At 43.5% G+C, this 13995-nt stretch overlaps 2 protein-coding genes across 3 annotated transcripts in view; both read left to right on the forward strand.

Moving 5' to 3' along the window:
- Nucleotides 1-13995, forward strand: part of Cdep (Chondrocyte-derived ezrin-like domain containing protein) — an 83733-nt gene that overhangs the window by 62172 nt on the left and 7566 nt on the right. For both annotated transcript variants that reach the window (XM_065356130.1, XM_065356129.1), the window contains one exon: nucleotides 3333-3608. In XM_065356130.1, coding sequence (XP_065212202.1) covers nucleotides 3333-3608 — 276 coding nt within the window. The remainder of the gene's footprint in view (nucleotides 1-3332; nucleotides 3609-13995) is intronic.
- Nucleotides 3615-13697, forward strand: LOC135839884 (uncharacterized). The gene has a single exon (XM_065356128.1). The coding sequence runs from the start codon at nucleotides 3845-3847 to the stop codon at nucleotides 9782-9784; it is 5940 nt and encodes a 1979-aa protein (XP_065212200.1). The 5' UTR covers nucleotides 3615-3844; the 3' UTR covers nucleotides 9785-13697.

Genomic DNA, 13995 nt, shown 5'->3' on the forward strand with positions numbered 1-13995 from the left:
TTTGATTTTTTTTTTTTTTTTTCATGTTGATGATTTAATCAGCTTCGTTTGCATACGATTTGCGATGCTTACTATGATTTTTTTTAGAACTTGGTACTTACCGATGATGTAGCCGAGGTAATCCGAGGTAAGCGAGTAATCGCGCGTTCGAACGATGATCGGTGTTTACTGTTTAGTTTGGATTTTCAAGCACATCAGTCGCTTCATTTTGCTAATATTTTGTCGCTTTTTATGGATGATTAGGTTTGCCTACGATTGTATCTCGTGGTCGTTGTCATTTCTTTATTCTCGAAAAAAAAAAATATATATATATTGATTCGTTTATTTGATCGAGAATTGAAAAATTTACCGATTTTGAAAAATAGGTAATCATATTGAAAAGAAAACTACCCTTTACTGAAAATGGAAAGGCGGGATGTTTAGTTTATTTGAAAAACCACCAAATATGTACTTCACTTTTTTGATTTTAAAACTCGATGGTATAGGTTGCCCCAAACTTTTTGAAATGAAGAAATGGGTAGGGGAAGAGGGGTGTGAATTCTTCAAATTTATTTCCAAATGTTTGAAGCATCGCACATATTTTTTTCCAAGATGAAGAAGTTGATTAAAAAAATGTTCGAAAGTAAATGATGTACTAATTTTTAAAATTTTTGGAACGTTTAACCCCCGTCTTCGTAAAATATGTACCAATTTTCAAAATTTTCGGGGTATTTATTTCCTCTCCCCCTTCTACTCAGTTCGTCTCTAAATTCTTGTACCTCGATTATGACTGCTATACTCGCGAGTACTTCAACTTTTTAGCCAGCTAAATCTAGATATGCTAAAAAATGACTGAAAACGCTATTTTCAACGTTTTCAGAAAAGGCCAATTTTTCCCTCCTTACTCCTTTTTTAGTTTTTCTCAAAATTTTGATACTCGAGATGTAATAATTGGAATTCTCGCTTAAATTTTTTAAATGAAACGATTGATCAATGGAGGAAGAGAGGGAGGTAGGGAGGGGATAAAATTTAAGATCTTAAAATAAGCTTTCTCACCTTAGGCTTAAGCTAGCTTCAATTGCGAGTCTAAATTTAGTAGCTTCTCTTTATATTGTATTGTACTCCATTTCTTCAAAAACTAGGTATATTTCCATTTCGAAAAATGAAAAAAATAAGCCGCACTCGCCTTTTTCCTTGCCACCTACATTTTCCGAATTTTCACGACATTCGATCTTCGCCTCCTCAGTTTAGCCAAGTGCATGACACGTTTGAAAACATCTTCCCCCCTCCCAAAAAAAACTCATTAGCTGTTTTATGTGTAATTACGTAATAAGGGTCCTCAAATGTAAACTCGAGTTGAAGGAACAATTTGAAATTAGCAACGGGTCGTTATTGTGAAATTAATTTTTGAAAATACGCAGTCGTGTTTCTTCAGCTCATTTTTACTCTTCGTTTTTCTGATTTGCGGTTTGCTCATTCTTCATCTTTCTGATTATCACTTTCAACAGCTTCATTGACTTGTGATTTTGAAGAATACGGATACCCACTTTTAGTGTCGAAACATTTTTTGAGCAGTATTTTCTCATCTTATTCTACCAAGTACTCTTTGAATCTTCGATACGATTTTGGATATTTTGTGAGGAGTCGTATCTATTTGTATGCTTCTGCGATTGAAAAAATTGATAGTTCCATATTTTGAGCTTTCATCTTATTTGTCCAAGTCTGATTTATTTTTGATTTAAATCATCGATGTTTTTGGTATTTTTGTCGCAATTTTTATTGAAAAAAAAAGAGAAAAACAATCGAGAGTAAGAGCTGTTTCCTACCCAAATGCGAAAAAAGTTCTGGAGGTGGAGGAGGGCCTCGTTGTCAAGAAAAAAAAAACTCCCTCTTCCCCTAAGTGATATTTTTTATTCATTTCAACTTTGGGTAACTCCAACACTATACAAAAGCACGCGGATTGAAAGAGGCTGTTTTGAAAGACTCATTCTCAGATCAACAAAAAAAAAAATTTCCAAAAAAATTGGGCATTTCTCATTTTTTTTTGCTCGTTAAAGAAAACTATGATAGCCAAAAACTTTAAGGTGGTGGAAGCAAGAGAACTAAATCCCCCAAAAAATGATCACAAAAATATAAATCAGAGCCACCCCAGTTCAACCCCCTCCCCCACCTCATCGATAGAAAATTTACTCGTAGATTTGTTACGATTGATCATACCATTTCCACCATCACCCCCCCCCCCCGCCAATGATGTTGCCAAAAAGTTGCGAATTTTTAGGATGTAGAGTAGAAAAATTATCTTCCCGCATCGAAAATAATGTCGTCTTACTTGAAATTTTCCAAAATAAGGTCTCTTCATTCCCGTTAAAACTGCCATTATTGCTGAAATATCAAAAAAAAAAAAAGTCCTATTTCAAATCAAAAATTCGTAAACAATTTCTAATTTTGGCCAAATTTGATTCTTTTAGATAAAATGAAATTTTATCCTAAAAAATGAAGAATTGTGAATTTTTGAAATCTTTTGCTCTCGTGTTTCGCTCGTGCCTTTTTTTCCCCATTTTTGAAAATATCATAATTTCCTGAAACTATTATTAAAAATTGAAAATTATTTGAAAATCAACTTTTTGCATCCATAATGATGTTATTTTGCGTATCCTATAATCTACTTTTTCACAATACTTGCCGCGCAATTTTTCAAAAATTTAAAATTAACTCGAAAAAATGTTGGTAACATAACCAAATCAATGGAAAAATTCAATTTGCTTGTAGGTAGTTACCTAGGAAATAATCATTTTTGAAAATTTAAAATTATTCAACATTGTTGTTTACGCAACTACCCTTCCAAAATTTGTTCGAATCGCATCTGGCCAATTGTCTGGGAAAATATGTAAGCTGGTAAAATTTCAGTCTCATCATACCCCCCCCCCCCTCCACCGCACGACACATCACTCAGTCAGTCACGCCTCTGATTATTTCGTTTGAAAAATGAATGAAGATCGATAATTTCCCAAGACGTGATAGTTCATTTATTTTAGTCGTTGCATTTTTGAGTCCTCCCTCGCGTCTTTCTCCAACTTCAGAACGTTATGAACGCTTTTGAATTGTCCCCTTCTTTCCCTCTCAAACACCTATCGAGCATTTTTTTTCGCATTTGGGCTGCCAAAGACGACGCGACGTTGGTATTTGTTTTGCATTTTTTACATCGTTATTCGTTGCTGTATGATAATCGATAACTCTTTAAATGCAACTTGTGTAGGTAGCAAGGTACCTGGTACCTACGTAATTTTAATAAACTGACAATGTAGAAAAATGACTAATATAGGTATTGGTTTTGTTTTGTTTATTTTGCGTAGCGGGCTCGGGAGCGTCTCTCTCGTGCGGATCGATGACGCTGTCGGGTTCTCTGAGCCCGACAATAGCCCCGGACGGTGGTCCACCGACAGCGCCGATAGCAACAACAGCGGCGGCACCGGCGGCGGCGGCGGCGGCCGGTGCATGTACAACGAGCAGCACGGCAGCGAGTACGCAGCAATCACACCAGACGCCGGCCGACGTTCACGAGCCAGCGACCACATCTTCGGACATCACATCCATAGCTTCGCAGAGTCCGCCCCACCACCACGATACAGGTCAGAAAGCTCATTATCCGTACAATTTCGCAACGAATCATTTTACTGAAAAGCTTCTACTAAGCACTAACACCAACAACGCCAACACCAATAATGTCGGTGCGAATGCGAATGCGAATGCGAATGCAGGCGCAAACGCAAACGCAAACGTCAGCGCGACTTCCTTCGGCGGCGGCCCGTCACGTAATGCCAGACAGCGTTTACGTGGTGCGGCGGTCGCGGTCAAAGCGGCGGCCATGGCTAGGGCTGCTGCGGATAGCGGCGGCGATGGGTCGGGTTACGATTACGATTACGATTACGATCGCGATCGCGATAATAAGGAGGATAATGTGTATACCGAGTTTAGGTTCCCAATGTCGTCGGATACGTCTAAGAGTAGCGCGAGTGTGGGACCGGTGGCGAGAGGGGTAGGGAAAAGCGCTGGGATCTCGACCGATAGGGGCGAAAATCTGGACGATCCCGATATTTTGAAAGATCTTGGTAAACCGGGCGTTGGCAGGGGGGATGATTTCGCGTGGCAACGTAGCGCTTCGTGCAAAGAACTAGGTATGTTGTACCGGCAGGAGAGGCTTTTAAAGACGGACGCTGCCGGCGGCGGCGGCGTTTCGGGATCCGATTTCCAACGCGGCGATCAAGCTAGCAAATTCGATAGTTTCCGTTACTGTTACTCGTGTCACGGGCAAACTCCCTGTTTCGATAGGAACGGCGGCCGAGCCGGCGGCGGCGGCGGCAGCGGCGGCGTTGGCTCGGCTCACGATCAATCCGAAATGAAAGTTTATTCGAGCAGCTACCCGGGCACAGGTTCGACTCCTCATACGTCGCTGGAGAGCGGCGACGAGGAGCCGGTGCCTCCAGCCAACGTTTTCATCATGGACGACGACGACGACCACCACGCTGGAGTCACGGTGACCGTCGAAGACGAAGACGAGGACGACGACAACGAAGGCGACGAAGATTACAAGAAGATCAGTCAAGACGATCTGAGCCACGACTCGTACGAGGTGTTGGAGAAGGAAGAAGAAGAACGCGTATTCGGCAGCCGGTCGAGCAGCGTCGAATCGGACGAAATGTTCATCATGGAGAACGACTACCGCAGCGTCAGCAAGCACATATTATGGCGCGAAGGCAGCGACGACGTCGAGAAACGACTCGGCTACGTCGAACCGCGTTACAGGAATATCGGTTTCAACGAATTCAACGAGATCTGCAAACGCGGTTTCGCGGCTCGAAATCGCGACACCAGTCAATCGCACGGCAACATCAAGTTCAGCGAATTCGGCACCAAAGGCGACCACGCCGGCGTCGGCGCCGGTCCGGGCGCGCCGTTCGAATCGACTAGAAGCAGCGTGATTAGCGCCATTATCGGAGGACACGATATGGTCTCGAGAACGAAAAGCGATCCCTACATGCTGAAACAGAAATCGTCCAACAAACAAAAACTGTACGGTTTGCATCAGAAATCGTTCGAGTTACCGCCGACCGAATTCAACGACGTCGTCGAAGACGATCGATTCGCCACCAGCAAGAGCACCGTCGATATTCCGTACACGTTACGTATACGAAACGCGATGAACGGAACCGCTCGTAATGCGGACGAAGCTTCGATGTACGAGACGAATTCGGCGGCGTCGGCGGCGTCGGCCTCCAGAAGTAAATCAGAAGTGGATCTCGGTTCGGCCAGCAGCAGCGCCGCTGCGTGCGTCAGAATCGGCGGCGGTGTCGAAGATTCCAAACGATCGGATCACGGAGCCTCGCAAGATTCCGGGCTTTCGTTATCGCTGGGTACGGAAAGCGTTCTAGACGATACCGATATCGATTTCAAAAACATTCTCATGACCAAGAATAACTACGAACAGGTTGTAACGACCAAGAAAAGTACCAAACTGATGCTATCGCTGAGTGAAGAGAATAACGAGAACGTGGCCGGTCACGAATCTTCTTCCACCAAAGCAGCCGAAGGCGACGTCGTCGTCGTCGTCGCCGCCGCGGGAAAAACGTCGCCTCGAACCGAGTCGCCTCAGCAACCGAGTGTCAAGTCAACGTCCACCGGCGGCGGCGGCGGCGGCGGCGCTGGCGACAAAAAAGAACGTAAAAGTAAAAGTACGCTGAGCGCGGACGACATAGTCGTCGAAAAACATATAACAAAAGTGAAAAGCGTAGAATGCCCTCGAGCCAAAGTTCACGCTGCCGCCGCCAAAATACGTAAATCACGCAGCGCCGAAGCGGCTTACGAACGCAAAGGTTCGTTCCTGCGGACCGAGAGTAGTTCTGGCGGCGGCGGATCTCGCGGCAAAAAAGAGATAATCGTGATAGACAGCGACGATTACCACTCGTTCGACGATTCTCGTTCGGACAAACGAAGCGACGGCTCGGACAGCGTCATCATAGTCGAGTACCGAGGCAATCGACGCAAAAAACTCAGCAAAAAAGCCTCGTCCGACAGTCGAGGATCGCAAGCGGAAAGCGAAGCGAGCAGCTTCGACGCTCCCCGAATGAAGAAAAAAGACCTGAAAAAGAGAAATTCGACCCAAGGATACTTTTCCAAAGATCGAATACCTACTATCGAGATCAGCGAAGACGAAACGTATAAAGCCGCTGCCGGAGGCGTCGATCAGGCTGGCGCCGCTTTGGTCGCCATCAGACGCAGATGCCCGCAACAGCAGCAATACGAGTATTCGTCCGACGAAAGACACGCTTCCGGGTCGGATTTGAGCAAGACTGAAATAATCAACGAATCGCAAGAAGAGATTAAATCTCCGACATCCGCCGCTACCGGTGGCGTTGTCAGCCCGATGACCGAGGACGAGGTGGAAAAAGACCTGTTGATAGCCGATGGTACAAATAAGATTGATAAAGCGCAAGAAACGCCACCACCGTCTACGATCGCGATCGCGGAATCTGCGCCGCAGCAGCCACCCGCTCCACCTCCTCCGCAATTCGACAAAAAAGACCAGAAACCGCCAGTGCCGAAAAAACTCAAGTCTTTGGTGGCGGTGGCGGCGGCGGCGGCGGCGGTCGTTACTACGGCGAATAAAACCGAAATTCGTAATAAAGAACCAGTTTCGTCGGCTAGTAAAAAATTAGTGGGCGGTGAAAAATCACCCATATTGACCAGATTGGGATTATCCGAAGGTTCGGCGACTGCGCAACTCAATCAGCAAAAGTTATCTCCTTCGGCGGCCAGAAGAGCGAAATCGTTAGATACGCCGATCGTATCGTTGCATCGGTTACCGCCGATTACTTCGTTTTCCAGCAAAGACGATACGGTCGACAACGAAGAAGGCGTTGTACTGGAGGAAAAAACCATCAAGCAAGTGAAATCTAAACTCGAACCGGTTTCCGAGACCACGCCGATCGATACGCTACCCTCGGCCGAACCGGATCTACTCCGGTCATCCGATCAAGTTGTACCGAACACGAAAACCGCCGAAACGAACGAAGAATCGACATCGACAACGACAACGACAACGACGACAGACACCACAGTCGTCCAACAGCCGATCGATTGTGGTGCTGCGGATACATGCGGCCCTCCTCCGGAACCGAGCAGACTGCGATTGAGCAAAGAGTTGAAGAGAAACTCGATCGCTGCGGTGACCATGTTCAAGCAAAGTTTAGATATGAAATCGGCCAAGAAAATGGAATCGGAAACGCTGGCTTTGAGCAAAGAACGAAGTAAAAGCGAAGGTTACGAGAAAAGTTTGGCCAGCAGCGGTTGCCAAACGCCCGAACGTAAACACAGCACCAGACAGGAACGACTCGACTCGTTCAAAAAGCTGAAAAATTTCTCCATCGAGTTATGGGAGTCCGAAGACGTAGACGCAGCTGCGGCGGCAGCGGTGGCGGCAGCGGCCGCCGCCGCAGCTAAGGCGAAAAAATTCAATACTTCTACCAGCAAGGAGTACGACGACAGCGTATTCGACGAAGAACTGAAATCTCCGAGATCGCCCAAACCATCTTCGATTCCGGTCGTTGCTACCGCTTCAGCTTGCGAAATGCCGGACAAAGAATTACCACCCCTGCCTGCGGATGCGATCGACGATCAATCAACATCGGCGACCGAATCTGCCGGACGACCTTCTACGACCAGTTACACCAGTGACGCGACTGCCGAAGACGATACGCCAGAACCGCCTGCTCGAGTAACCTCCGCAGCCGGAGCCGTTGCTACAACAGCAGCTGCGACAGTAGCGGTAGCGGAAGCGGAAGCGGTAACGGATACGGGTGCTGCGGCAGCTTCCGTCGAAACTCCGACCGGCGAACGTAAATCATTAAAGTTAAACTTGGAAGGCTTATTCACGCCGCAACAAATACAAGAAATGGAGATTATTCAAGGCTTGTTGAACGCCTCGCCGACGACGGCCGAATCGAAGGCGATCCCCGATAAAAGGAGCTTCGACGACGAACCATCGAGCAGCTCGTCGATGCAACCGGATCCGCTGAAACCGTACCCGTTGGAGAGTAGCGGTAGTTCGAGCGTCGAAGAGGCCATTCTGCCGCCGGATTACGTCGACGACGAAGAACTACCGGATGTGACCAATCTGAACGTGATGCTGGACTCGGCCGACTTTTTGGCGGGTAAATCGTCGGCGACATTGACCACTTCGTCGTTCGGTTCGGCGGGCGCGTTTTTCTCGCTATCCAGAACGCTGTCCAGGATCAGCGAACGGAGCACCACGTCCGAGCAAGAGCGTACCACCGACATGGACGAAGATTCGACCAAACCGCTGAGTAGATCGTTGTCGATCGACGACAGTATCATATCGAGCGACCAGCAACCCAGCTTCTCGTCGGATCCGCCTTCCGGAATGAATTTAGATCACGTTTTCGACGAAGACGACGCCGCAGCCGCGGTCGCCGAACTGGACGACGACAAGCTCGACTTTAATATACCGCCCCCGTTGCTGTCCGGCGACGAAGAGTGGCCTTCGCCGCCTCATTCGGCCGGCTCGGTGAAAACTCCGGTCATCGATAACGAACGATACAGCGCGGTCGCCGTACCGGCGGCACTAAGCGCAGCCTGTTCGGCCATCAGTGCCGACGCGGACGCGGACGCCGATGCCGACGCCGGAGCCAAGAAAAGCGAAGACGACGACAGCACCACCGAAGATAACAAAACATTACACGACGAAGAGGTAGAGGTGGAGGTGATCAGCGATCACGAAGAGAAGATGGCGTTCACGAAAGAACTGCAAAGGCCTCGCGGCTCCGTAGGCGACGATACTTCGGCCGGTATCACGACGTCGGACTGGAGCAGCAGCACCGGAACCACCATCAAGCAAGCGCACGGTTTCGCCACCTACAGCAAGAGCGAGGATAACTCGTTGGCCGGCGATTACGGCGTCCTATCCATCTCGACGGACACGTGCGTAGCTTCCGAGTCGCGTAAGAGCAGCACCGACGACCTCGCGCCTATTCCGTTGGAAAAGAAGTACTTGACTTTGGACCGCAAGCAGACTTCGTTCGAACGAAGACAAATCTTCTTCCCGGCAACGTTTCCCTCGTTCGAAGACGAATACGATTCCCCGTACACGGAATCCGAAGATACGCCCTCTAGTCCGATACCTTCGCACGTATTACGTAAACCTCCTCCTCCTCCGAGGCACTTCCAAACGCCCGCTCCCGCTCTCGCCCCCTCGCTTCAACAACAACAACAACAACAGCCGCAGCCGCAGCCAGGACCATCATCCGCGGCGGTGGTCTCTAGTACAGCCGAACTAGCAGCCGGAGCGGTGGCCATGTCTGTAAGTCCGAATAGTTCGGCTGCGACAGCGCAGAAGCTCATGCGCACCAAATGCGAACGTAACAGAGCGGCGAAATTCCTACCCCATTATACCAGCAGCAGCATGTCGACCAGTTTAGAATCGCCGACCAGCGCCGAAAGAAAATTCGCCAAATCGGTAGCCAAAGCGAAATGCTACTCGTATTACTCGTTGGCTCGTAGTCCGCCGAGTGACGGATCGTCGTCGTCTCCGGAAGCGCCCGAAACACCGTTGACTCCGAATACCATTCCTCGCGTGTCGAAAAGACGCCGCAATCCGCATACGATGCGGAGACGTCAGCAACGAGCCGAAAGCCACGCCAAAGCGTTCGATTACTCGACTTCGCCCTCGTCTGCCCATACCCCTCATACGCCCAAACAATTCCATTATCCGCCACGAAGGAGCAGGCATTAGGTTCGTGCGATTTTCCGTCTCGTCCTCCGTCGCGATCCCCCCTCCCCCCGCCGGTCTCACAACTACCGCAAGCTGGTACTTGTAATCATTACACCACATCATCTACGGACTGAATATTACGATAGGTAGGATAGCAGGTCATCTTTAACGTACCTATGCCTATTATTATTCGTAATCTCCTTTGCATATGTTTTTCAATTTTTTTACGAATCGTATTTTTTTTTTCGTTTTTTTTTTGTTTTGTTTTTTTTGTTATCGCTCCCTAGACTCTCTAATGACGAGTGTATGAGATTGAGCCCAAAAAACAAAAAAAATCCTGCCGGTCAATTTTTTGTCTCCTACCACTTGGCCATAATTTGAAGGTGATGTTCCCTTCGGAAGGAAATGCCTCATTTTCGAAACACTAACCGAACTTCTAACAGAAGACGGGGTAGATGAAAAAAAGTGCAAACTATCAAAATAACTGATATCTCACTCACCAAACTAACAAACTTGTTAGTTAGGATTTTATGAAAATAATTCTTCAATTTTTCATTATTTTGTACCGACGTCGAAAAAAAGTTTTTTCAGGCCCCCCCCTCCTCCCGTTTCTTTCTGAAAAATTGAAAGAATTGGATTCGTCATTCGACGTCACAATATTCTTCCTAATAACTAATCCCATTATCAACAAAAAACAAATCTCCCCAGTGTTGGAAGCCGAATGAATCGGTGTTGGTTTGGTACGTACATAAAACGACAGCTAGAATAATTCGAAAATGGAGTACACTCCAAATTCAGTTTTCCAAATCAATTTTTGTCATTTTGAGTTTTTCCCATTTTTAAACCGAAGATTTTCAACAACTCACCAAAAAGGGGAGAAAATGCTTTAGCTCTTGAAATAGCCAATAATGTATTTTAGCGTGGTCTTTCAATTTAGCTTTGTCTGGTTCAAAAATATCCCTGTCGAGATGTAGGTACCTGTCTTGTAAGTTATAGAAATCGCGCCGGAAGCCGCCCCCTTTCTTTCTTTCGAAGTCAAAAGCACCAAAAAGATGAGAAAAATTCAATTTATCAAAAAACTTACCATTTTTTTTTGGTCATAGAAGAAACCGTCCCTGGTCCTCTAAGGTATGTCTGCTCTTTGTGTGGAGCACGCAAGGTTTTGCAAATTTTTTCAAAAAAGTGAGTAGGTAAGTCAAAGTTTGTAATTTTTTTCGTTGATAATTTCGCAAATTTTTTCTACATTTTTGGTCAAAATCTTTTCAACAACCGCCATTTTAAAAATACATATAATCTACAAACATATTGTATGTATTAGAGAAAGTGAAATTTTGAAAACGTGAAGAGGTAATTTCTTATGGGAACATCACCGTCGTCTTATTTGTCCCCCGGCACGAATTCTGGTATTCGAATATTGAAAAATATGTAAAATTCGCTCGTGGGTGTTGAGCATCATGCTATTTTGCTCAATCAAATTGATACCTAGGTATACAGAGAAAGATGTTCGTTATGTTAAGCATAATTCATGGAATGGTTGTAAAGTTTTCTTACTACATATTTTTTCCAAGTGTATCGTAGTTACACGTATTTGTATCGATAGCGAATGTACTTGTGTATTTTCGATTTTTTCCCTTTACATTGTTCTTCTTCGTTGACCACTTAGAAATTTTGTTTTTCTTTTCTCTTTACCTACTCGATTTCCGTGTTTTTCAAGTTCAAACTGTTGCTTTTTGAAAATCAACATCGTGATTTCAGCTTTCAGCTTTCATCATAAATGCTATAATAATACGTATCGACCTACCTAGTACCCACCTAATGGTGTTTTTTTTTTTTTTTTCAAATAAAATTCAACAAAAGTTGTTTGAGAAAGGAAAGAAAAATGAATTTGTGTCGAGTTGCGAGTAATTTTGAAGAGCATACGTACGTCGTACGAGTATACTTAATTTGTATATTTACGTATATGTGAGTAATCTATATTAGATGAAATTTCAGTGTATTTTGGGAACGAATTTTAATTACGAGTATCTATCGTAAAGTACGAAACGATCCAAGTTTTGAAAATCATCGTAATTTATCATCGCCCAATCGCCCATTACCCTCCCTACTAATTTTGTTTCCCTCGCGAAAGCACCAATGCTCCAAAAACCACATTTGAAATATTTTGCTCAATTTGCGCGTCGAAACCAATATGCCCTGATTTTTGTAATTTGCGCTTGGTTGCAGGCCCGTAAAAAATTACCACGCATTTACTCGTTAATATCCGATAGGTAATAGCCTATGTATGTACTCGGTATACTGTATGTATTTATTTGGTAAGATATAATTTTACGAGTATTTACGTCTAGCGTTGTTCGTCTTCCTTTTAATGATGAAAATTTTCGCAGTTCTCGATCGGCGATCATTTTTTTCGTCTCGTTGAAAATTTTTATTTTATCGACGTTAGAATAATTACTTGGGTACCCGCGTATTTCTATTATTTACTAATTTTTACTCGTTGATTTATCCACGATGAGAGAAAAAAATCGTTAATCCGGATAATTCTTTTATTTACTGTAATTTTTCAATTTCTTTTAATCATCATCGTTTAGAAGTACCTATCTAATTGTAATTTTTTTTTACCGTAGGTTTTACTACCATAAAAAATAAGTAGAAATAGAAATGTCGCAGTGCACGTTTACTCGGTTAATTTTATTTCTTCTTGTTTTTCCTCCGTTTTTCATTTTCGTTCTCGTTTGTTAGGGGTTTTCGGTTATCGGTTAATATTTATTTTTTTACATTTTATATTTTATTATTACTATGTGGTTTGTTTTTATTATTGATTAATTATTTCTTCTTTTTTTTTAGTGTTACCATTACGATTGTTTTTTGAATTACTAATTAATATTGGTAATTTCGTGTATTTTACCGATTACAATAGGTTGTTGATATTGGTTAATTACGCGATGCGCGCGTTTTATATTCGAGTTAAGTTCTTAAACATTTTAGGAAAATTTTTTTTGGTTCGTTTTTCATGGTTCATAATGATTCGAACGGCGCGGCGCGGAAATGTTGCAATTTTGTGTGATGAATAGGTTGGCTTCCCACAAAGTTGTCGGATTTTTTTAGATTAATTCCATATTTTTTGACTTCTTGGGTCCAAAAAATTAGTGTCAAAATCCTCCTAAAAAACTGGGAGTTTTGTAAAAGATGCGAAAAATTCAATTTATTAATTTTTTAACCGAGTTCCAAAAATTTGTGTCAGAGTCCCTCTCCCTCTCCCACCTCAAAAAAATAGAATTACGTTTAAAATGAGAAAACCCCAATTTACATATCTAAAAATTTATATTTTTGCGTCGAAAATTCTTTCAAATCATCCTCTTTTCAAGAAGTAAATTCGCCATCAGAATTCTTCTAAATTCGGTCCCAAAAAAACTGGCCCCCTTATCGGGGCCTTTCTCCTCTTTCCTCCCTCCCCCCACAAAAAAAATGAATACAAATCTACCTCGAAACATACTCCAAAAATCCAAAACTTTTGAATATGCTGTTTGACAATTTTCATTTTTGAACGGCCGTTCCTTTTCGATCTGTTCGGTCTCATTCTGATTTTTCTATTTAAAAAAATGTACCTACTTTGTGATTTTAGAAAATCGAGTAAGTCTAAGTACTCGTATCGTCGAATCATTTTGAACGATTTTTAAAGTGATGGTTGTGTGTTTAATTTAATTTAACGAAACATTTATCTTGTTCCTATTGTATCGATATTGGCTTCATAGTTGAAAAAGTGTGGTACCGCGGTATAGCTAAATCGTACTTATATAATTTTTTTCCCTTTGTTTTTATTACTTACTCACGAATCGATTAAAATAATGATTTTTGTCGTTGTTGATTTATAATGTGCATTTAATTTCAATTGATGCGTAAGGTGTTAATTCCTCAATAAATTTATACTTTATTATCGGCCTGTCGTATATGTTTTTTAAAATTTTACGATACTTTCGAAGCTCTTTTCACGTTTCACGTTCGGAATATTCGAGTAAGTTAACTGGTATCGGTGATTTTTCGCGCTGAATTTTAAATTTTATATTATTTGCCGAAGCTTTGAAAAAAATATTTTTGATTTTGTCTGGCTGAGTTTGTTTTAATATTATTTCGTTGTATTTGCGGAACTTGAATATTTTTCTAAATTTTTATGGTGTTTTGCGCGAGCCAATATTGTTAGAAATGTTTGTTTTTATCGTCATTTGAATTTTTTT

Source organism: Planococcus citri, chromosome 3 (assembly GCF_950023065.1).
Source record: "Planococcus citri chromosome 3, ihPlaCitr1.1, whole genome shotgun sequence".
Lineage (NCBI taxonomy): Eukaryota > Metazoa > Arthropoda > Insecta > Hemiptera > Pseudococcidae > Planococcus > Planococcus citri.